Raw genomic sequence first — 24633 nt, 5'->3', positions numbered from 1 at the left:
AGACTCATTTTGTGGCTTAAGTGGACAATCATTCAACTAGACAGAGCTCCTGACAAGGTCTGAGGTTACCTGTGCCACCCAGCTGCACAGGGGAGGGCTTTCCAAGTCTCTGACAGAGTCAGCAATAAGTTAGGAGATACTAGGCAAACCTGTTGCCTGGCTTTGTGCAGAATTCTGCATGTCTGCAGCTTGGAGCTTGTCACAGCCAGCCCAGGGAGCCAGGCTGGAAGAATGTGTCCAGACGTGGCGATTTTGACCATGAAGCCATTCTTTCAGTACAGGTGGACTCAGCATTTGTTTGCTGGCCAAACAGAGAAGGGACCTTTACCACTCCTCCAAATTGCTAAACTTGCTGATACGACTTCCTTGCCATTTTTTTTTTTTTACCCGACATCATCCAGGCCAATGTTGTGCAAAGTTTGCCTCCTGAGCACGTCCAAATGCATCCTTTGGGAGAAAAAAAATGCATGGGAACAGCTGGGATGCTCCCAGTGGGACATAAAGGCCCAAGGTTCTCCAGCCCACCCCATGGCACGCTCCTAGGTCTGCCTCTCAGTAGAAGCCCAGGGAGCAGAAAAGAAATCAGCACATCAGAGGGTTGGGACTTCCAAACGACTTAGAAACTATGAAAACACTTAAATCAAGAGGCTTTTTTTTTTCTTTAAGGTTTACCCCATCTTTGGTCTGAAGTACTTACTTGGTGGGGAGGCAAAAAGTGCCCACCCAAACAAAAGCCCTTTAGGACCCATTCAGGTTATAGAGCTGTAGAGAGTGAGAAGAGACAGCACTGTAAGAAGGTAAAGGTGGGCGGAGGGCTTCCTGAACCTGTGCAGCCAAAACTGTGCTTGAAAAATCCCGAGGAAGGGACTAGAGAGACGGCCAAGTGTCTAAGAGTGCTCTGCTGCTCTTTCAGAGGAGCCAGGTTTGATTCCTAGCACCCATCTGACAGTTCACAACTGCCTATAATTTGATTTTCAGGGGATTCTAGGCCTCAGGCCTCCTGGGGTCCTGCACTCACCTGGGTGCGCACACATACTTACGGTAATAAAAGTAAATAGAAAAGAAAAGGAACGGAAAGGAAAGGAAAATCCAAGAGGAAGCTCTTTAGTCTTAGGCCTAGTAAGATTCTAGCATTTAAGTGGACCATTCCAGTTTCTAGCAATATCTCCTCTGTCGTGGGACCAGAGCAAGCCAAGGGCTCTTCTGAAGTTTAGAGATGCTGTCTTGGCTGTGTGTGAGACAATGCATGTGACGTCTTTCCTGAGAGCAAGGGGAGGGGTCTGATCTTTGCCTCTTTACCTCGGGGCCAGCTAGGGTGCTCAGAGGAAAGAAGTGTTTACTCATACATTTATTCATTTAGATGTGTATGTCCAAACATGCACATTTCCGGACAGGTGTGTGCATACACACACATCTCTGGCCTCTTCTGGAGGCTTAGTGTGAGTTGAGAATGAAGATGAAGCTGCAGGGGCCTCTTACATCTCACAGGCTGAGGGAGCAGATGTCCCAAGACAGGATCCCATGTCCAGCAGAGCACAGAGAAGTCTGGTGCTTAGTTTGTCCCCTGTGCAGGCTGTGTCACAGCTCTTGCTTGGGAGGTGTTGCTCAGGGAAACTACCATGGTCCCCATGCAGGCGATGCAGAGAAACACCCAGGGACTTTGGAAGGATCAAGATCCCTGCTGGTACTTTTAGGCCTCTTAGTTCAGAATTTGGGGAGCCAGAGGCCCTGTTAAGGCCTCCCGTGTTGGTTTTTGCAAAGAGGAGTCCTCATGGTGAGTATGAGAATGCACACCAGAATCACATGCTAGCAACACTTTGAAGAAACACCAACCCCTGGCCCCCATCCCAGACCGGGGGACCCAGAACCGGAGCCTCCACTGACTCCCCACCACTTGTCTTGCACAGCATGGACTGAGAACCAACACCCCAGTGTGCAGTTCAAACATGTAGCCCTGGGAAGAATAAACCACATAGTCCCTGTATGTCTCTGTGGTCCTGCCTTGCCCATCTCAGGCCTGAGTCAAAGCTGCATTCTCCTGCCATCTGCTAACAAAAGCCCATGCTTTTTCTATAGACCCTTTGTCAGAGGCACTCAATCACTTCCAGGTTCTCTTATGAACAGCAGCTTGATCCTCTCAGGTACCTGCTGGTCTCCCTTCTGTGGCTGTCCACATTCTGAACTCTCTTACCCCGTCTGCACTGACCTGTCAGTCAGAATCCTGGGTTGGTAGTATGGTGCTCTAGATATGTGTTGCATGCCTACACCCTTATTACACCTAGCTGCTAGGCTTCCAGGCAAATGAGTCAAGCCGGGACATCAGCTGACTAATTGCACTTTATATTTCCAGTGCATCCCTGCTCATGCTTCAGGGCTACCTGAATCTCAAAGTCAGGAAATGGTCTTTGTAAAGTCTGCCACTTTATGTCTACAGATTTTAAAAGATCTATTTATTTTTATTTTACATATATGAATGTGTTTGTCTGCATGTGCATCCATGTGCCATGCGTATGCAATGCCCACAGAGGCCAGAAGAGGGCATCCTAACTGGAGTTATGATGACAGCAAGTCACCACGTGGATGCTGGGAACCTAACCCAGATCTCCTGGGAGAGCATCCAGTACTTTTTAACTGCTAAGGCATCTCTCCAGCCCCATGCTTATAGTTTTGATGTAGCCAAGACAGCTGTGGGAAAAAAAATAGACCCAAAGAGCACAGACATACCCAAGGAGTGGCCTTAGCCACTTGTGAGAATGCATCAGTCAGGAGGCAGAGGCACATTTCTGAGTTCAAGGACAGCCTGGTCTGCAAAGTGAGTTCCAGGACAGCCAGGGCTATACAGGGAAACCCTGTCTCGAAAAACAACAACCAACAACAAAAAAACCAACCAACCAAACAAACAAACAAACAAAAAAGAGTTCTTGGTACCCTCATTTGGATGTGTGGGGTGAAGTGTCCCTTAGGTGGAGTACACAGCCCACAGATGCAGGAAGGTATTCCTGGCTCAGCACCTGGGCTGTCTGTGTTTCTGTTCTAAACGAGCCCCCAAACACACCTCTGCTTTGAGGATGGAGACTCGACGCATGATATTCCCAAGACGAGATGCAGTGAAATGCCTTCAGAGCATCCACCCGCCAGCTTAGCCTGGCTTTCTAGATGTTTGACAATAGAAAACAGGACAAGGTGATGGGAATAGGTGTGTGTGTGTGTGTGTGTGTGTGTGTGTGTGTGTGTGTGTGTGGCAGGGGGTAAGAAGCCGCTGTGGATTTTTTTTTGTACAGAAGACTGAAGTTTAAAGCTATCACTACAGCCTCCCTCTTCCCCAGAGCTTTCTGGGTACAAAGTATAGGGCAGACCCAGGATTGCTAGCAAATCCTTGGAATGTGTTTAAATCCACATCTGTTGACGTCCTCCTCTACCCGCCATGTAAGTTGTCTGTTAAGGGACTCTCTCTCCATCACACAAAGAACAATAGAAGTTGAGTGTTGGATTCAGATAAATATTTAATTCATGAAAATAATCTTACATGTTCCAAAACACACTTTAAAGCTATTTTTGCTCTCCAGAAAGCACCCATTACAGGTAAATTACACAGCATACTACCTCAGTGTCAGGACCACCATTAGTGCAAATTTTAGGCTCGACAAAGACCAGTAGATAATGTTAATTTCAAATCCAGAAACTAAATATACTCTGCGCCTTTTTATTAGTCCTTTTTCTCTTAAGTTTTATCGGCTGCTTTTCATCTTAACAATATGTCTTTACATCCTGCCATCCCAGTGCACTGTAATGATATTAATATTTTATAGAATCGGTATTTATAGTTCTTTATTTAGAGACAATGCAGTAGGTCTGCAGATATCAGAGCCCGTCTGGAATGGTGCCCTCCAAATAATGATGAATTGCTTGTGCGGAATGCCATTTGCTAATTATATCCATGATTTACTGTGGAGCAAGGCTTAAATCATTCATTTCAGTCTTGCGTAACAGTGCCATAGAATTTTTAGGTTTAAAAATGGTTTCCATGTGTATAATTTAAACAAATTCTAGAGCTCTTGTATACACAAAATACTCACAGCCACTCATTTGTTACGTACTCCGTCTCTTTAAACTTCTACTTTTAATGATCACTGTGGTCGAAATTATTATGCTTAATTTTCATAATCATAGCCTTTAAATCTACAGCCGTTCTCACATGTTAGATAAAGAAAAAGATAGCTAATTGTGTGTAGATAGTGTGTCATCCCTCAATAGTCCCCAATGGTACAAAATCATTAAAAAGCTTAAGAGCACAAATTATTCTTCTATTAAAAAACAGTCGTTCTCTAGCTAATTATTAGTTTGGGCTGCTTTGTTTCAAAGAACAAATGTTGATCCTTCTAGCCTTGTTCTGCACTCCAAAAAATGTGATAAACACTTGGTTTTCTCTTCCATCGATATCTTGCAGGTGAGAAGCCCTATAAGTGTCCTCACTGTGACTATGCTGGCACCCAGTCAGCATCCCTGAAGTATCACCTGGAGAGACACCATCGGGAGCGGCAGAATGGAGCCGGGCCCCTGTCAGGACAGCCCCCGAACCAGGAGCACAAGGATGAGACCTCTAGCAAAGCGCCTATGTTCATCAGGCCGGACATCCTTCGAGGGGCTTTTAAGGGTCTCCCTGGAATCGACTTCCGAGGTGGTCCCGCCTCTCAGCAGTGGACAGCGGGCATGCTCTCCTCCGGAGATCATTCAGGGCAGGCCACTGGCATGTCCTCAGAGCTGTCTTCAGATGCCCTAAAAGGCTCCGACCTTCCTTCCAAAAGCTCCCACTTCTCGGAGATCGGAAGAGCTTATCAAAACATCGTGAGCAACGGTGTGAATTTCCAAGGGTCCCTGCAGGCCTTCATGGACAGCTTTGTCCTCAGCTCTTTGAAGAAAAAGGACACAAAGGACAAGGTCCCGTCTGATGCCCATCCCATGAAAGCCCATCCTGCGGAGGGTGGAGAGGAGAAAGCAAGCATGAAGCCCTCCCAGCGAAAGTCTGAGAAGTCTCAGTATGAACCTCTGGACTTGTCCGTGCGGCCAGACGCCCCCACTCTCCCCGGCTCCTCCGTGACCGTGCAAGACAGCATCGCGTGGCACGGCTGCTTGTTCTGTGCTTTCACCACCTCGTCCATGGAGCTGATGGCCCTTCACCTCCAGGCCAACCACCTAGGCAGAGCAAAACGCAAAGATCACCCCACAGGGGTGACAGTCAACTGCAAAGAGCAGGGGCGGGAGGCCAGCAAGGTCTCTGTCCTGCCTTCCCTACAGTCAAACAAAGAGATGGCCCTTCCGAGCGCTGTCGGTGTGCTCGACTCTGCTCCTGAGAAGTTGGCCCAAGGGCCGGCCAAAGAGACTCTAGGGGACCCGAAGAGTGGTCAGTGGCCCAACCACATGGACCCTGCCTTTTGTACCTTTCCATCTGACTTCTACAAACAGTTTGGCGTTTACCCCACTATGGTTGGCTCAGGGGCCCCGGGCTCCTGCCTCAACAAGAACACTGAGGGGAAAACCCACCCAGAAGACGACGCCCCTATCCTGATCCCGGAAACCACGAACAAAAACACTACTGATGACCTCTCAGATATTGCCTCCTCCGAGGACATGGACTCCTCCAAGGGAGAAAACAATGAGGACGAGGAGCTAGACACCGAACCAGAAATGACAAGCAAGCCGCTGTCTGCTCTCAGCAAGGATGGCAGCAGTGAGGGCGGCGACAGCCTGCTGTCCCCAGGTGCCCCACAGCCCATCCAGGGACTGGTCTCACCTTTAGCCCAAGCAGCCGAGGAACAGTGGCACAGCCCAGGCCTCCTTCCTGCCCAGGACCCCTCGGCGGGGCTGCCCAAGCCAGAGCGGGGTCCCCCAGGCTTGGAGAAGCCTATGAGCATGCTGTCGGTCCTCAGGGCCTACAGCGCCGATGGCTTAGCAGCCTTTAACGGGCTTGCTAGCAGCACAGCAAATTCTGGATGTATCAAGAGGCCAGACTTGTGTGGTAAGTTTTAGAATCCTCTTCCTTCAATTCAGTTCATTTCCCACAAAACATCACTGCTAAATTGTGCATACAAAAAAAAAAAAAAACAAAAACAAAAAGTAAATCCAACAACAAAATGGGGGTGATATACCCATTAGCAAGACTTAAACTAAATCTTTAAAAGGAAATATGAAAAGAAAAGAAAGAAAGAAAGATAAAAAGCAAAAGCCAATGCTGTATATACAGCATAGACAATCACGAAAGTCAAGTTTCGTTCTGTTTTGAAACGTGTACTTTTGGGGTCTGACTTTCTGTGTGCCGCCCATACAGAAGGCATGGGAAGGAGACAGTATCTCAAAGTGTGGACTCCCCTCTTACTTTTCATCCATAAGTTGAGGAGGGGAAGAAAGTTCACCTAAAAAAAAAACAAAAACAAAAACATAAACCAAACAGATATGGTGACTTGCAAGCTTCCCAATATTTTAACTCATTCAAAAAACAAAGACAAAAACCAAACCAAACCAATGCCTAGAGAGAGTCTCCCACTGCTCTGCCAAGCAGAGTCTGCTTGCCCTCGTTCTTGTCATTGACCTAGAGGATACTAAAAGTCATCACACTAACACAGCGTAGCAAGGGGCTCTCTCTCCAAGTTCGGGAGATGGCTTCGGAGTGTTTGTGACTCACCTGTGACATATCAAATGGCAGTTACTGTGACGTTGGCCTTCTGCCGTTGTTGCCTTCTGTCTCTGTCTGTCTGTCTGTCTGTCTGTCTGCCCAATCTGTCTGTCTGTCGTCCTAACAAGAGGCCTGCATTGTGAAGTGTCTGATCAGCCAGTGTGGTGACCCTATGTGTCTTGAATTTATGCCTGTCCGATCCTGTAAGTCAGCAGCCTCTCCTTTCCTTCAAGAATCCCATTACCCCACGGTAATTCTAGATTTTTTCAAAGCACAATCCTAAACCTGAATGGGACCAAATGGGTATTGGGAGGGACGGGGACAGGGACCATCACATCCCTGTTCCTGTGTGGAGTCTGATCTGCAGAGAGCAGCTCCTGGCCCAGGGAGCCCACGAGAGACTGGGAGCGGCATGGGACTTAACCATAGAATTCTTGAACAAATTTCTGAGATCTTCCCCCTTTTTCTTTCGTGGAAGGAAGGAAAAGAGGAAAGGAGGGAATGGTGGGCACAGGGGAGCTTTCTAAACCTCACATCCTGATTCCTTCAGCACAGAGCGGAAATCATGAAGCCAGGCTGCTTATAATCTAAATCGATAAATTTCCTTTTGTTTTTCCTGTCATTCCCTAATTCACTAAGAAGTGGATCAAGCAGTCAGAAATACCTTTTTGAATGGTCAAAAATCACTAAATGGATTTATGACAGCTCAAAAAAATATCGATGGCTTCTTATACTGAATGACTCCCGAGGTCCCATTAGCCAGTACCCCGGCTCTATTTTTAGCCACGTACGATTCATTACTCTCGAAGCTGTTAAAAACAATTTTTAAAAGAAGAAGAAAAGGGATTTATGTCTGTCCAATATCCCATCTTCCTTCTGCAGAGGATGGTATTTAAGTCTTTTTCTTTCATTTGTTTCAAGTTTTGTTGGGGTGGTTTTATATGTATTGTTGTTGTTTGAGGATTTTTTTTTTTTAAGTCTATTTTCAGTTCTTTTGATTACCTTCATAGGATCATGGTTCCTGCCAGGAATCTACGCATCAGAAAAGATCAAACCCTGGCATGTACATAAGCTCATTATTATTGAAATGAGCTCATATTACCCCCATTAATTTCCCCATCTTCCTATCCGTGGAAGAAAGGCTGCCTGCCTTGAGCAAGCTTGTCCAGTGATGTCTCTTTGCATCAGGCAGTGGGTGGAGAGGGCAGCAGAGGAAGGGATCTTCTGATGTCCCGAGACACTTTTAGAAATGGCTGGAGTTCGGATCCCTTCCCCAGATATCAGCTCACACCACTCACCTAACATTGCTATGGTGGTACATGCAAAAAAAAAAAAAAAAAAAAAAAAAAAAACTCTTCCATCAACTTGTCAGTCCCTAGGACAAACCACATGGTTTGGAAAGCAAACCATGGCCCCTCTCTTTTGAAGTACATGAAGACCCTTGGACCAGCAAGAGAGGAAGGCTTCCTGATAGCTTTCCCCAGCCAAGGATCCAGCTCTAAAATACCAAACCTCGGTCCGGCCACTGGCCGTCTATTTTCAGAGCATATCACTTCTGTATTTTATTTGGCTCCATTTCTTCTAGAAGCTTCTGCAGTGGTTTGGTAGCAGGTGGGATGGCTCTTCTTGTCTTGTGGTTCCCAAGCATCAGGCCCAGCACAATTAATTATAATCTCCTGTTCTTGATGGGTGTGGTAGGGTGTAGGACCCAGAAAAGCAGTTGTCATTTTGGCTAAGAACTGATATTTCAGAAAGAAACAAACATCATTTTCCCCTCCTCAGTCTAGCTTTTTCTCTCTTGCATGGAACAGTCTGCGTATTGTAAGCTACAGATGACCACCAGCTTCAAGGCACATGGCCTAAAACACCCCCACCCTTTACCTCTTCTCTGCCCCGCTTAAAGTAGATGTGACTCGGCAAACAGGTCCATCCAATCAACAGCTAGTCTTCCTCACAGAGCTGGGCTTTGCCAAACCAATGCCTTATTCCAAGATTGCTTATCTCAGAGTTTAGGGCCTCATTTCATCTGTTAAGTAGGCCTAGAATCCTACCCGATGCCCCTAGAAACTCTAGTGGCTATAATTGAATTCTTCTGTATAAGGAAGAACTCTCTTCTCTTATACTAGAAAAGTACTTGGAAAGCAATCTGTAAAAATTTGCCTGCATCATATAGACCCATACAGAACTCAGGAACCCCTCCCTCTCTTACCCACCATCAGTCTTCTCTCCTGTTATATGTAGGACTGTGTGTTGAAAGTTGTACACCCGGGTTGATACATTAGTTGCTGCCCTGTTGCCTCCTAACTTTTAGAATGTTAGTCCTATACCCCGGGTGTTAGGTCCTGGCCAGTGTGCACTAGCCATTTATAGCTAATACATTTTGACCTGGATGCAGGAGAGCAAGCTGATGGAGAGGCTACTCCATCCATCCTCTTGGGTGATGAGTCCCATAGCACAGCCCATGTAGAAGGCAAGATGATAACTTTTCAAAAGAACCTTGCTTAAAGGCTGGTATATCAGCGTGTCAGGGACTTGTTACAGATGTTCCTGTGGGAGATCCTGAGTCATCTCAGAGTCAGTTGGAAGATGACTTATTAAGTTGCTATTAGAGAGGGTTAGGTCCCACTGGTCTGGTCTTGTTAAAGGACATCTTAGTCTAGCCAAAACTTTTGCTTCTGGAGGTGAGTGTCAGGATCCAGGCACGTCCCATACTTTCTTATTCTGCTGTACAGTATAAAAAGGGCAAAGGAGTGTCACCGGAGAGCCTTGATATGTCCTTTGTATTGTTAGAGTGGATCTGACCTTGCTTTGCAATGGAATGAGCTTCTCACATCAGTATTTAAATGGGGGGGGGGAGGACAGAGGACTAGAGCCATGCCCATGCACTGGCAGGCAGGGGAGGCAGGGGAGGCAGGGGAGGCAGGCTCCTGGTACAGCTTGAGGAGCCGATGCAGGAGAGTGTGAGATACAGGAGAGTGTGAGAGGCACAGCCGTGGTACACGCACACACCGTGCTTGTGGTGAGTCTGCCGAGCACCTGGACATTGCTGCATAGAAATGCTGAAGACTTGGTTCCATCCCAGGAAAGTGGTCCCACCCCTGCCCTTCACTTTTTGAAACTGAGGCCTCCAGCCAGAGCTGTCTGGAATTGCTGTGTTAGCTTTCTCAAATGTAGCTTTCCACGGTAGCTTTCCACATCCTTTTCTGAATCCTCAGGGCAGGACACAGAACTCTTGTCAAGTTAAGAGGCAGGTGGAGGGATGGGGTGGGCGGGGAGCACAACTCCTTTACCCTTAGCTCTGCCCTGGAATTGCTACCACTCAAGGAAGCCCAGCCCAGTGTGGAGGCTCCATCAGCAAGCCACTGTGGTGATGAGGCCCCGTGTGCAGCAGCTCTCAGGCCAGGTGATGATCCCCTCACGGGTGGGAGGAAGCCTGAGGGAAGGCATAGATAGCTCCAGTGTTCCCAATGCTTTATCCTCAGTGAACTGTGGAATGAAGGCCCACTACAGTTTGCCAGGATGAGAGAGCAGAAACCTATGTCCCAACACCATGGTGGTGGCATCACAACTTTCTTACATCATGTGTCCTAAACTGTATGATGTGATGAAATACAGTGACCAAACTAAACTATCTTAAAAGGCGACTTCTGCCCCACCGTGATTTCCTTGCATGGACACTCTGAAGATACCGCTTTTTTTTTTCCCCCCCAGCTACAAAGCCTAGAATGGAAAGGTCAACAGAGATCTTCTGAAGGGTCAGAGGGCAACTGTTTTCAGCTTACAAACCATGAGCGCCCTCATGACTCCTCACTGCTGGGTGGCACTAAAGAAGCTATAGACAGTGTGAGTGTGTGCCAATAAAACTTTATTAATTAAAGCAAGGGAATGACTAGAGCTGGCCCACAGGCTAGAATTTCTGGCCCCTGCTTTAGTGTAAAGAGGTATGTGCTCCTGGGTTATTTCCAGAGCAGAGAGAGAGAGAGAGAGAGAGAGAGAGAGAGAGAGAGAACACACTTACAGTGAGGTACCCCTTCCCATCTCCTCATAATACCACAGGCAAAAGAGATGGAACAGCTGTGGCTTATCTTTTACAACAGATGTTTCTCCTCCACCGACAGAAGTGCAGGGAGGAATTAAGATGGCAGACACCTAAGCGCCTGGGGCAGATGCCCCCCAGATCAGATGAGTATCCAGCGGAAGGTATTACGAAGAAGCACGGGCACACCTCAAGGCCTTTAAGTTGCCCTTGTCCCTTAGCACTCAGGTGGTTCCAGTCTTACTTTCCAGCAGTGTGATGGAAACTTGTGTCTCCTCATATCACCATGCCACAGTCAGTGCAACAGGAAAGTCGTCTGGAAATCCAGACGACTGTGAAATCCAAGGCAGAGCCTCATAGGTTCCTGGAATTCATCACCTTACTGTGCTTGTCTGTACCTGCTGGCTGCTTCTCAGCTGATTATCGAGAGTCGGTCTCTGAGTGTGTGTGTGTGTGTGTGTGTGTGTGTGTGTGTTTGTCACAGGTGACATCCTGTAGGTAGGATCTTCTGATGATATTGGCACTCTGGGACGGCTATCCTCTGTCCTCACCCAGCGCTGTGTGTGGGTGCCATGACTGACAGAGACAGCCCCTCGGATGATAGCACTTTCCTTCAAATCTCATAGCATCCTTTTCCCTCTCTTCCCTCTTTCTAAATTGAAGGGAGCGGGACTGCTGTGGTGTCGTTTGCGCGGCAGGATGACAGAACTGTTGTGGGGACGCCATTGTGTTTGCCAAATGGTCCACTCGTCATTTCAGAGCAAACAAATGGATGGTGTCTGGGAGTCAGCAAACACTGGTGACATTTAGCCTTGTTTATGTTCCTTGCCTTTTGCCGCATCGTTTTTTTGGCTCCAAAAGCTACTGTCTGAATCAACATTGCCTCCGAAGTGGGAGAAAAGTCTGGTAGAGTTCATCTTGGTGGCTGCATCCATATTTCTCTTGGGATTGCACAAAACCAAGGAATCGCAGCCAAGTATTTTTGTTTTTGTTTTTTGTTTTGAAATCTGTGGATTTCGTCCCTTTGATAATGAGATAGGACTGGGGTGGGGGAGGGGAGTCGAGGAAGAGTGTGGTATAGGAGTTTACACATCCGGTGGAGTCCAGGCTCTTCGTCCTCTTCCGTCTCCACTGGGAGCTGTACTGCCCTGTGGGTGTGCAACATGGGAACAGGATGCCCCTGCTAAAGCTTTGACATCGGCCTCCTTAGTCTGCTGCGTGTCAGTGATGCTTGGGAATGGCGGCTGTCTATCTAGACTCAGGTCACATGTCAGCTGCCTCTCTCTCTCTCTCTCTCTCTCTCTCTCTCTCTCTCTCTCTCTCTCTCTCTCTCTCTCTCAGATGCTGTGAAGTCCAGGTTTCAAATGAGGTAGCAATTATATCCTATTACTTAGTGCTGATCAACAATACCTCTCTATCTAATTGCCAGCCTGCTAGAATCATGTAGCCTACCTACTCTTACTTTCACCAGAGACAGAAAGTCCAAATTTTATAAATACCCTGTTATTGTCATCCTTCCATTAAACAATAGGGACTATGACCCTGCCCTTGCTTTCGAGCGCCTCTAGCCCCAGGCAGTTTCTGGATTAATAAATCTACACATTTTCTTTCAGGTAAGTGACACCCCATGTCCTAGTCGCTCTGTCTGGACTCCCCACCCCCACCCCCACCCCCGTCTGTCCGTGCTCCTTCGTGGTTTATCTGCAGCTTGTTAACTGTGTAAAGTCAACAGAAGAACTTAAACACATACATGTTTTTGAGTAAATAATTCCTACGGGCACAGGTATGTGTGCGCGCACAGCACACCAGCCTACAGTCTGCATAGAGTCAGAAAGGTTGAGAGCATTGCCCTCCACCCCACATGTTTGCCAATAGTAATGGATGCAAATACTTAGAAACCTGAGTGGGAGAGGAGATTCACTCCTAGTCACAAGCCCCAGTGGGTGGTGAGTCCACAGGTCAATGAAAACCTGACTGGGACAGTGCTGTGCCCTGCCACCTCACCTGAGCTCGCAGGGCTGGGCACATGGTAGCCTTGCCAGCATTCCTTTCTTGTGTCTGATTGTCATGTATTTTGTAACACTTTAGAAGAATACAGAAAAGTGCAGTAATTATCTTTCTCCATAGTATTTAAGCAGAAACATTGCTAGTTTAATATTGTGTCAGGTCGTCGTATTAACCAGGAACAGGTGACAGTAAAATCCCAGCCAACAGCATTCTGACACCCACAACTTAAAAACGGCGATCGAAGCGAAATGTGTAAAAGTGTACCGGGTTATCCTGTGCTTTGGAATAGACTGTTGTTGAAATAATTAGAAGATATATTAAGGTGTTCCTGGTAATGAAGGCATGTAAGTTATCATAATTGTAGTTTTCTGCATAAGTGTCAAACTCTATCTTTCCGTGTGCTGTATGCTGAGTTACAAGTTAGGTCATTTATGAATGGAATGTAAAACAATACTAAAAAAAAAAAATGCTTCAATAAGTTATCTTGGTATTGCTAATAAAAAAGAGCTGTGAAACATTAGTGCAGTTTCGAGTCATTATGTTAATTCATACCACCACACGCCCTCTCCCCTCACATTCTTCTCTCAGTGGGGAGCCCCAGCAGGACATTGGGGAGAACAGGCTCCCCATCTTTCCCATTCATCTTCAGGTGGCCCTTGAGCAACAATTCACAAACAGGCAAAAAGAGGAAAAGCACTTTGCTCTTTTGGTGGGATGACTGTAGTGGGCGCCAGAGAGCCAATGACAGATGCCCGGCTCTCCGTGCATGCCTCTTGGGCAGGTTTCTGAATGTAGGACCCTGGATAAGAGATACATGCACAGAATCTACAGGTTATTGAACTCAGGATCAGAAGAACTTAGGCCCAGCCTCCTCCAGCGAGCCATGTGCTCCTCCATGCTGTGACCATCTATCTTGGGTGGGCTAGAGGAGTTTGGGCGCATTTTCATCCCACCCAGATGTTTTGGTCACTGCCTGTGATTGTTGTACCTGGCTTGTTCTTGCCCCGCCCTGCCTCATCACAGGGAGAGGCAGAAAGGAAAGGACTTGTTTTCCTGTTCCCTGGCTTCATTGCCCCAAGAGCTGGGCTTCCAGACCCCGGCCTTTCAAGCTTGAATATGTTTTACACACTTCCCAAGTCTGCATACACTAGACCCTTTCTAACTGGCCCCTTGGAGGGGCGGGGGGATGGGCAGGGCATAAACTCCAAAGCTCCAAGAATTGCATCTTCAAACGAAGTGCCCAACAAGGGGATGGAAGTTGAGAAATGTCCTTTAGTATGTTGTTCTCAACCTTGGCCTTAGTGACAGGACAAAGGCATCCCCTCAACTAGAAGAACCAGTCCATCCCACATTTCTCATAACAACCACTCATTAGAACCCCTGAGATCACAGTACAGCATTAAGGAGTGTCTACCTAGAGGAAGGATAGCGTTCAGACCTGGGCTGAGAAGATGTGAGGAGAGGTCCAGTGGTGAATAGAGATCTTGAAGATTTCTAACCTTCAGTACTCTGTTCTCTGGTCTGGGGCAGTTTCTAGATCCCTGTAGGCAACACTGAGGTCACACGGTGGGTTCCAGTGGAGAAAAGGGGCAATCACCAGATGCCTAACAAAGATGAAGGTCTACAGGAGCCAGGTTCTCATGGTCACAGCCCAGCAACTCCAGCTCCACCGGGGTGTAGGATGACCATAGGAGGGCCTCCTCTTCTCTGAGGGCTCTTGACTCCAGGGAACTGGCTTGAGAGATGTGGAATCCAAGAGTGGGATTGATCTAAGCCTTTTCCTGCTGTGCACCGCCCCCCCCCCGCCCCCAGGCTGAGTATATCATCCTCACTTTGGCCAATCATTTAAAACCATTTCCTCAGTACTCCAAAGATACCATGGTACCGACTGGGTTGTAAGCTAGGAAGGGCTTCTGAGGGACCCTGCTGCAGCCTGAGGGGTCAGGACTTGGGAGGAGCACCAGGGAGTGGGAAGTAAGGAAGGAAAGGCACACAGAAAGACTCCTTCATTCTCACCACCCCTCAGCCCCCAACACTGCCAGCTTGGAGGGCTCCCTGGAGCCGCGTATCTGTCTTCCTTCCCTCAGGGCTCAGTCCCTCTCATGGGGGTCTCTAAGCCAGAAGGCTCGGTAGCATTTCCTCTTCAAAAGCACGGTATTTCCTGAGTGGCTCCCCAGTGGTAACTGATGAAGCCTAAAAGAGACCTACGTGGATTCCAATTCTCCCATTTTTATGAACCCAGCCCCAGCTTCCCCCAACCTCTCCTTTTGGGATATAGCACCTCACCATGCCTTATACTGTCCCTCCTCCCCTGGCGTACGTCCTCCGTCCTCTTCCCCATCTCCACCTCTGGGTAAGAAGTAACTCTGTTTTCACCAGTTGAATGTTCTTGGAAATGTCCTGTCTGCTGTCTGCAAAGGGAGCCCCATAGCCCCAGGCCTCTGGGATGTTCAATTTCCTTCATTTCACAGCTCTGCACGAAGGCTGGTAACTCTACTTCTGGTTGGTTCATCACACCCAAACTTCTGTGCCCCCCCCCAAGCCATACATGGGATTATAACAAGACCCACAACTTTGGATTCAGCCCTGGGACAAACACAAATAGTTCATCTTGGAGCTACCTTTATCCTCATAACATAGGCCTTTCCAAGCGTGGGGGGCATTCTGCTTTATGGTGCATAAGAGACATCAAAGAGTCCCCATCTATGGAAGAGTATCAAGAATATGTCTGACTTTAAATTCAAGAAGCCGGGGAAGGCAAGGGGGTTTGTAGAAAACCTGCACACTCATGTCTCTGTCCACACATTTTTTGGAAGTAGGTATACTGCAATGTAATTTTGGTACTCTGGTGAAGGAGAGAATCTAAAATTTGGGAACAGACTAGTGTGTATGTCTCTTTTCCTCAAAGAAACCTCAGAAGGATTAAATACACAAGGATATACTGACAGTAGTGTCCCTGACAATGATTGAATACACGGGTATACACTGAAAGTAGTGTCCTGAATGAACAGGGTCAGAGGCCATGCCAAGGTCAAAAGCAGGAAACTGCGCAAATCCATCAAGCTGTTTGTATATGCCAAAGCCAGCTGGCTCTCTGAGGAGCTCCTCTTCTCTACTCTCTGTCCTGTTGGGACACACCCATTTAGTGGTAACCTGCGCACAAGGCTACATCTCTTGAATCTCTGTTGTGGTGGGATGCGCATAACATGCTCTTGGCTATTCATATAAAAGGAGAATGACAGCCAGTCTGGGAAGGGATATAACACTTGCCTTGCCAAAGTATTGCTTTTTCTATGACAGAGGAATTGCTTTTCTGTTTTAAGCCCAGTGGTTGGTATATCCTGGGAGCAGGAGAGCTGGGGCTAGCCACTAAGAGATGCTACTCCAAAGTATACCTGAGGAAGGGTGGGGGGTGGATGTTTAGGAGGCATAGTGGCTTCTGTGGTTGGGTAATGAAGAGTTCACACTCTGATGAGATCTTTCTTCTTGAGAAGAGAGGCCATCATTTTTTTTCAGCTCTTTTCAGATTTCTTTGGTGACAGGGTCAGGATTATCAAAAGACAGATATTTCAGTCACCTGGAATGCAAGTAATTGGTGCAGGAGGAAACTGAGAGTGGCCTGCCTGCAAGGGCAGACCCTGGACATCTTTTCACCTTCTAGTTTGAGTGTAGACCTCCCTGGACCTGCCAGAGCCAAGGATGAGAGCAAGTTAATTAATTCTGTGGCTCCCCACGGGAAGTGAACTGCAGATGTTAAACCGGGAGAAGTAGCCAGGCTTTCAGCTTAGGGGCAAGTTTATCAGGGTCACAAAGTCAATCTGAGGTCAGGTGATCAGGCTTCCAGCCACAGCCATGCTCCAAGGAGCTCAGACAACTCTCCTTTTGGCTTTCATCTCTCTGGGGAGCAGGTAGCTGGGATCATCTCTTTGGTCTCCAACTCTACTTTTCATGGCCTTGATCTTTAGATGGTACCCTATACCCAGTGAGCACCATAGCCCTCGTGGCCCATAGGATATGGGAGTCAGGCTGGTACTTCCACAAAATCTGTCTACACCCAGGGCTCCAGCTAGAACAAAGGTGGTCACCACTTTAGGTCACAGGACAGGCCAAGACTTGGAGGAATTTATCCTCAATCATTAGGAGATCACCAAAGAGTTTTCTCTTTTAATTCCAGAAGACATTCATCACAGACAACCAAAAGGGAGTCAACTAAACTGGCTTGGTAGCTTCATGAAAGGGCAAGAAGAAGATGAGTCTTCACTGATCAACCTCTTAAATTCACAACCGAACTTGATTTACTGAAAGACTAGTAAAGGCTTCTAAGCAGCTTACAGATCATCGACCTGCTAATCCATATTGTCCCACTTGGACACCCGTGTGCCGTGCCTGCTGCTTCCAGGCAACATATACAGCACAGTAGTGTTCTGGATGGGTGGCAGCACTGAGAGTCTGTCTCGTGTGGGTGGGGCACAGAGTTCTAGCTACATCCTTCCTTCTCCTCCTAAGATGTTTCTCTCCCATCAGTCCATGATTTCCAGTATGTCTTGGCAGAGCCAGCTTTTCACCATCAGTTTTTACAAACCTCCATCAACTGAGAAACTTGGACACCTTTAAGAGAATAAAATGATTATAAATACACATAACTCAGAGACAAGTCACCCTCATCTCAATTATTTTCTGACTTCTTTTAGCAAGCAGGTCCTAGGCAGAATGCCATGTAAAGCTGCCATGGTGTTGGAGAGGGAGTTAGTTTGGGTGGCCTGGGTACCTTATCCTTGCCCACTGTACTCACTACTTGACGTCTCCTGTCTGTACATCTAGCTGGGTGGGATCCCTCACACCTGGACTGGACACATCTGGAAATCTGGGCCCAGGAGACCATCCCTGGGACTCACATATCCATCCCCTGTTAGCTCTAATTGAGCTATTTTCCTGTTTGCTAATTGTATAAGGACTTAGGAAAACAGTAACACTGATCTCCTGGAACAGGGTTGCTGCTGTGTGGATTGATCGACAGGAAAACGTTGGGCTTGAAATGTCTGTCCTTTTAAACCCACACTCAGGACCATAGTTTAATTTTAAAACACAGGGGGTATTTTCTTGAGGGAGTCTTTGGAGATAAATATCCTTACACAGATTAAGGCCTAAGATTCCATAATGCTGGGGTGGCTTTGCACAGTCTCCAGTTTTCCGTAGGAGATGCCGCGTGAGGCCGGTGACAAGTCAGGAATGGAGTGAGTTGAGTTTACCATCCAGGGGGACACAGGTGGGAGAAGCGCTGTGGTACAGGACTGGACAGGATGGAATGATGGAACCTTAGGTGTGCGAAGAGATATTTGGGGAGGGTCCTCCAGGCCTGATGACTTCCTATAAGAGAGCATTAAACGTGATTGAGGCCTGCAAAGTGTTAAGTCCTCAGAATCGGTACCATTCCCATAGTGTCCAACAGCCTGGCCCTACCTCAGGAGCTGGGCAGAAGGGAGAAAAGTAAAAGCCATGGAGGAACTAGGGAAAGGGGAAACAGGGGAGGGGAGGGAGATTCCACAGAAAAGCAGCCTAGGCTGCAGGTGGTAGGTGTTTGTAAACCCACAGAGATGCTTGGCCACTCCCTGCTAGGAGAGAGGGAAGCTCTAGGGTCAGGTGAGGTTCCCCAGCGCAGCACCTGCTGGCTAAGGCCTGCCACTCCAGCTGCGCCCTCTTCTCCACTCTGCTCCCCAGCAGCCAGTTTTTCAGGAGGAAACGCTACAGCTTAATCAGAATTATTTACAAGATAATGGTCCATTGTTTGCACTAAGACAGATGTTGTCTGTGGGAACTTTGTGTTTTATGCTCTCTCCCTGCTCAGCCTTCCCTGGTGCAGATGGGACCCAAGTAATGTGAGTTATTTTTCCGGGATAGGAATCCGGAGGCTCCTCCTCTGCCTCTCAGACTCTGCTGGGTCACACAGATAGCTTGCCGCTGAGGTGGGCAGGAGTCTAGAGGGTCACTGCTGGCTGCAGGGCCAGACAGAGCCCTCCAGCATGCTGTGATTAAGAAGGTCATGTTTCCTCGAGGGGCGGGTTGGTGCGATCGCCTTGTCCAGGACAGGAAGGACTCACGCTGATTAAGATGTACTTGCTATGTGTTGACTTGTGAGGTCACCACTGACATCTCCAACGAGGGTGGCCATCTGGTCCTGCTCTGCCAAAGGCTAAGAGCAGCCCCTCTCTGGGGGGGGGGGGGGCTGTGCAGTCCTGATCCTCTTCTTTGACTGGCCACAGGCTTCGCTCTGGGTCTTCTGTGGTCACTTCAGGAGTCAGCTCCACTGGGGTTGAGATTCTCCCTCTCTTGCTTCAAAGGTGCAGCTGGGCAAAAGAATGTAGGTCTTTCCCTCGGGACTGGGCAATGAGGGAGCTCACAGATCAGGAGGAAGTTGGGCTGACTTGGTGGAGGTGTGCATGGGAGACTCTGTGACCCAGCTTCTAACACCAAGTCAAACAGGTATCCCGCTCCGCCACCCTCCCCCCTCCATTGGACCATCCAGTTATCCAGCCCTTGAAATCAGCCAGTCCTTCAGACATTTCTAAGTTCCCAGCCACTTCTGCGTAGAGAGCCTCATTACCCCACTGGCTGTCACAACCCATTTTATGAATGAGAAAATGGAGGCCAAGAGAAAGCAGGCCACTTGCTTCCTGAAAATGACTCACAGCTGCAGCCATGCCTTCCCATTGGCTCTGTGGACCTCATCTTGGTCACTTGCTTGCAGGACATGGAGCAAGTAGAGAGTCATTCCCTGAGGTGTACCTATCAGATGCCAACCCCAGAGCCTAGCACCTGGAGAGGCTTGCTGGACAGCCAGAACTTAATGTTATTGAGGCAAGGGCCAGACCACTGAACCACACTGCCAAGCCTCTCTTAATTTTTTTTTTTAAGACAGGATCTCAAAAAGTAACCTAGACTGATCTAGAACTTGGGGATCCTTCTGTCTCTGCCTACTAAGTAGTGAGCTCACAGGTGTGTACTTTTTGTATACACCTCCTTTTTTAAAAAAAATACAATGTATTTTTCTATATCCAGCAGCGGCCAAGAACAAATGCACACAGATTAAGGTATGTGGTCACCTTGGGATGTGTGAAAAAACAAGAAGAAATAGGAAAGAGAGCGGCTTTTGTGAACTAAGTGAGCACGCACCCGGTATGTGGATGCCCAAAGGAAAGCAGCCACTTCTCTGGCGTTTGCTGACCCACATGCTGCTACCCAGGAGTCATTTCTAACCCTGGGACCTCATTCCCTTCATAAATAAGCTATGTAGAGCATCTTGGCCCTGTTGAAGATGAGAGTCTCCTGCCTTCTTCCTGATAGCACCTGTCCCCACCTGAGGAATGGCTCTGGCAGACTTAACAGAAAGACCTGGTCTTTTAAGTTATGTGACAGGCCAAACCGAGGTTAAAATAATACACACTCACTGTAAACCCTGGTGTATTGGCGTAGGCCCGTAACCTCAGAACCCAGGAGACAGAAAGAAGATCAGGGCTTCAAGGCTGAGGCTCTGTTATGTAGGGGCCTCTGTCTCAAAAAAATTCATAACTAAAATTTCATAGTACGAGCCAAGGCCACGTCATATTCTCAGCCCCTTACAGAGGATAATGCCAACTACATCCTTTCCACAAACCCCACAAAAAAATCCCAAGGGGGTGGGTATCATCCTGTTATTCTCTGTCAGCCTCAGGGATGGGGTCTGGGGTGGGGGACACTCAGAGATGCTCCCTGCCTTACCCCCAAATCACCAGCAACTCAGGCAGAGACAACCCCTGCGAGGCTGCTCCCTGCATTTGTTACCTTCAACACTCCTTTGGGATACATCAAATCTAAAGTGACCAATAAATAAAAACAGCCATATCTGCCAACCTGTGACTGAGTCCCAGGAAAAGAGGTTACCAGTCCAGGCAGTGACTCAAACCCCAGACACCAAGGCTGGCATGTGCTCGGAACCAACAAAGCTTGAGCTAGCCTCATGTCCCTCAGACCTTGGTGTCTCCAGCTTCACAGGCTGGAGTGAGCTCATCTTATGACTGTATCCAGTCATTTCCCCTGGGGGGTGCGGGCTGGGGGAGGGGGAGGTAAAACCTCACTCTCTCTTTCCTGAAGCAACAGGATCTCAAGGAAACCTGACCCCGAACCCAGCAGTGGCCCCCTGGGGAGGGGTAGAGAGTGGGTGGCCTGGAGCACCACCAGCAAGCCCTCTTGGCTGGGGCTGCTGCCTGCCCAGCCCCCAAGGACAATGGCAGCAGCAGAGGTCAAGCTGGGATAATATTTATCAATCTTATTCTCATGCCGTCAGCCTCTGCCCCAAACCCAGCATCACGGGAGACCCAGCTTATGTCTCTTATGGCCCTACGGAGCCACCTCACATGTACCCAATTACCTCTGTCAAGCAGGGGAAGGAGGTTCCCCTCTGTGGGTGGGATCTTGGGCCTTTGAGCCCATTCCTCCTGTCCAGCCAGTTAAAACTGTTGAAATTGCAAACCAGTAATAAAAGGATCATATGTGTTTCCCACCGAACAGGTTCTTTAGGGCTATTACGATAATTAAAAACATATGGTGCTGTGCTAGTCGGAGGGAAACTGCAGATGTACAAATTAGGTATTATAGAAGGGTTTTCTGCTTTTGCCCTTTTAAAAACGTCAAGCCGGAGAAGTTTAGGGAGATAAAATGGCAATTGTGCAGACAGTGGGTAGCGTTTTTGCTTTTAAAATCATTAAATATATAAGCTCTTGTTTTTAGGCTTACTGGAATCAACAGCTTCTGGTGGGGGAAGAAGAGAGGCTCAGGGACTGTGGGGGTAGGGGTTGGTGAGGAAGCTACCTTCCCACCTCGGGATCTCAGATACCGTGAACTCATACACACTTTTATGAAGTTATTCTGCAAGAAGAGGGTTATATTTATTAAATATCGAATTGTATTCCAGTGCTTTGGTAGAAGCAAAGATGGGTGGATTTGTTTTGTTTTGTTTACATTAAACTTTTTAGTTGTTAGAGGGCAGAGATGCAAGTGTTGGAGAGTCTAGAAAGCATCATTTGTTTTCATTTAAAATATGCAATTGATTGTGAGTTGGGTGATAAATACTGCTAATAAAAAGGAATTGGGAGAGTTTCTGGAGCTCCGCGTCAGCGGCCTTCCAATGTGGCTGTTCAGACAGGTCCAGTTCTGAGGAGGTAGGAGATGAGCAGGATTGGGATGGCTGGCGGGGCTCAGCCATGCTCGGGTGCCACAGAGACTCCACAGACATGCAGCCCTAACATAGAGAGGTGCTAGTTCAGCAGCCAAGGATGCAGGACTTTGCCAGTGCATTCGTGACAGGGCTGCTCTGAGGGAAGGCAGGGTGGGTACAGGTCACAGGAGCATGGCCTCAAGGCCTTGCCTCTTACTATTCATGAAAACACTTCCAGGTCTCCCCCGAGGTTATCCACTCAGAGCAGGAATGCCCTCAAACAAGAGAATAGTTGATAACTTTGTAAAACGAGGTGGATGCCAGTCAACAAGAATGCACAGCAATCAGGAGGTACACCCTACCCCAGAAACCAGCTACCAAATCGATATCCAGAATTGACAGGATCACAGTGTATAATTACTGAAATTCTTAATAATGACATCCCCCCCCCCGATAATACACCCAAACTCAGTACTGGGGACTGAATCCATTTTCTTGGGCATATAGGATATGTTCACCCATATCTCTAGCCCTATTTTATTTTTTATATCTTATTTTTACTTTGATATAGGGTCTCACTTGGTTGCACAGGACAGACTTGAATTCATTCTATAGAGCAAGCAAGCCTAGACCCTGTAATTCTCCTGATTCAGCCTACTGATTAGCTGGGATTATAGGATTATATTCTCACACCCAAAATTTGATTAATATACCTTTGTGCTGCGGTATTTGTTGTATTATAAACTTTGAATAAGTTTGTAACTTTGATGAAGTTAGAAGACTCCAGATGAGAAAGAGCCCTTTCTTGGCCATTATCAACAAAGATGGCCCATGAAATGGAGCCCTTGGTTCCATCTTAGCTGAGGATCCTAGGTCTTCTATACCATCACTTTTAGCTATACACCTTAGATGCCATCCAAGGGTCATTGTCATCCAGTGTCCCTACCTTTGGGATTTGTGACTTTGGGATTTGCTCTTCCCGCTGCCCTGCCTCTGGATTAGGTGGTATAGCCAGCCTTCTGGGATAACTCCAGCCACGGTCGGGATGAGAGGAGGATTCTTCAGACACCCGTGAACAGGGTACTATATGTGGCAGTGACTTCCTACAGTGGTGGAAGGACTTTTGGCAGTATCTAGAAGCAGTGGGTGGTACGCCTGGCATCTGATGGGTAAGGACCAGTGAAGCTGTTCCACCCTTCTCACTGGGCAACCTCTCCAGCAAAAAACCTAGCCACACTAAGTGGGTCCGGGTCAGTGGCTGGGAGATAGATCCCTGTGCTCAGGGATGACGAGTTCCAGGTCTGTCGTCAAAACACAAATTTGGGTCAACCTAGCCAGCTAGGAAATAGGGCTTGCTACCTAGCTGGTGCTAGGTCCTGCCATTGACAACCCAGACATCCATTCCTCTCCAAGTCATGTTTCCTTTGGATGGTAGGCCATGATTCAAGGGCTACACACAGGATGACCCACTGTGCTTTGGAAGTGGAAACTTTGAGCAAAAGATTCATTCCTCCCAGCTCCAAGGAGCATGGAGGATGTAGGGAGGGTGGGAAGGATGGTAGGGTGTAGGGAGGGTGGCAACTGAGCTTGCAGCCTAGAGCCAGCCTTTTCTTCTCCCTTGAGTGATAGCAAGCCTAAGATGTTATTGTGCACATAGGTATTACCGCTTTAACTTTTACTGAGGTAAAATAACACCTTGTCACTCAGCGCAAGTACCAATCACAAAATGAATTAATTGTAATAACTGTTGTCAACAGAACAAAAGACTTGTTGCTTTTCTAAGCAGATTTCTGCGCACTGAGAACTATATACAAACGCTCCCATTGGGCAGGCTGGCGGAAACCAGTCAGAATATAATTGTATCTGTCTATCTCTTGACTTTGTTTTTAAGGGCTAAGGAATCCAGTTAAAAACCTATATTTTAAACATATCAATAAATATAGCCCTTTTTGTGTTTGGGATGTCTCCTCAAAAAAAAAATGAAGTCTTTAATAAATTGGCCATGAAAATAGCCTTTGCCGTTGATGGCTCCAAATAAGGGCCAGCTGCAGAGGCTGCCTGTGGACTCTTAAGTCACGAAGGGAATTATGCCCAATTACCTTCCCATAAAACACCCTCTCATTTCTGGAAGTTATCAAAACGCATCCTGCGGACAAGTGGTCAGCTGCCCCTTTGCTCCTCAGAGAAGCACAAGAGGTTTCACGCCGGGCCCACCGGGCGCTTAACTGCCCTCATGGCAGCACAGGCAGACTTGTTTATAGCCACACTTTTTACAGTTTCCCCACTTGCGGCAACCCCCTATTTTTTTTAAAAAAATATTTATTTGTTTTTGCATTCTAGCTTTTTCACATCTCTGCACACTTCTCTCATGAAGAACTGAGGACATCCTAGAGACAGTGTTCTACAAAGGAGGCTATCCTGGGAGAGCGAGTAGGCGGAGGGGCTGGGCATGGGTCTCCGCAGGGTACCCTACAAGTTGAGTATCCAGTCAGGTCATTCTTGTTCAGGGGTCTCTGTCAGATGGGAGAGAGTGACTTGCCTTCGAGGGTGGGTCTTTGAGACAGTCAGAATGAGGAAGAGCCTAAAGAAGTGTGCCTGGAATTCACAAGCTGAGAGTGGGTGTGATCACTGTCCTCTGAGGGATCATAAATAGGTCAGTAATTTCCGAAGTTTCTGCACACTCTGTGCATTATACCATCAGCAGCCAAGCAGAGGAAATGGACGAAAGAC

General features: G+C 47.7%; 1 protein-coding gene across 4 annotated transcripts in view; it reads left to right on the top strand.

Moving 5' to 3' along the window:
* Positions 1-24633, top strand: part of Znf536 (zinc finger protein 536) — a 457839-nt gene that overhangs the window by 288367 nt on the left and 144839 nt on the right. For 3 of the 4 annotated variants that reach the window (XM_029479861.1, XM_029479862.1, XM_029479863.1), the window contains exon 6: positions 4448-6016. In XM_029479861.1, coding sequence (XP_029335721.1) covers positions 4448-6016 — 1569 coding nt within the window. Of the gene's footprint in view, positions 1-4447; positions 8023-24633 lie in introns of those variants that run through there. The other variant, XM_021168541.2, reaches the window with a different exon arrangement.

This window comes from Mus caroli, chromosome 7 (genome assembly GCF_900094665.2).
Source record: "Mus caroli chromosome 7, CAROLI_EIJ_v1.1, whole genome shotgun sequence".
NCBI lineage: Eukaryota > Metazoa > Chordata > Mammalia > Rodentia > Muridae > Mus > Mus caroli.
Note: the sequence above shows the minus strand (reverse complement) of the source record. Positions and strands in the feature narration are given on the sequence as shown.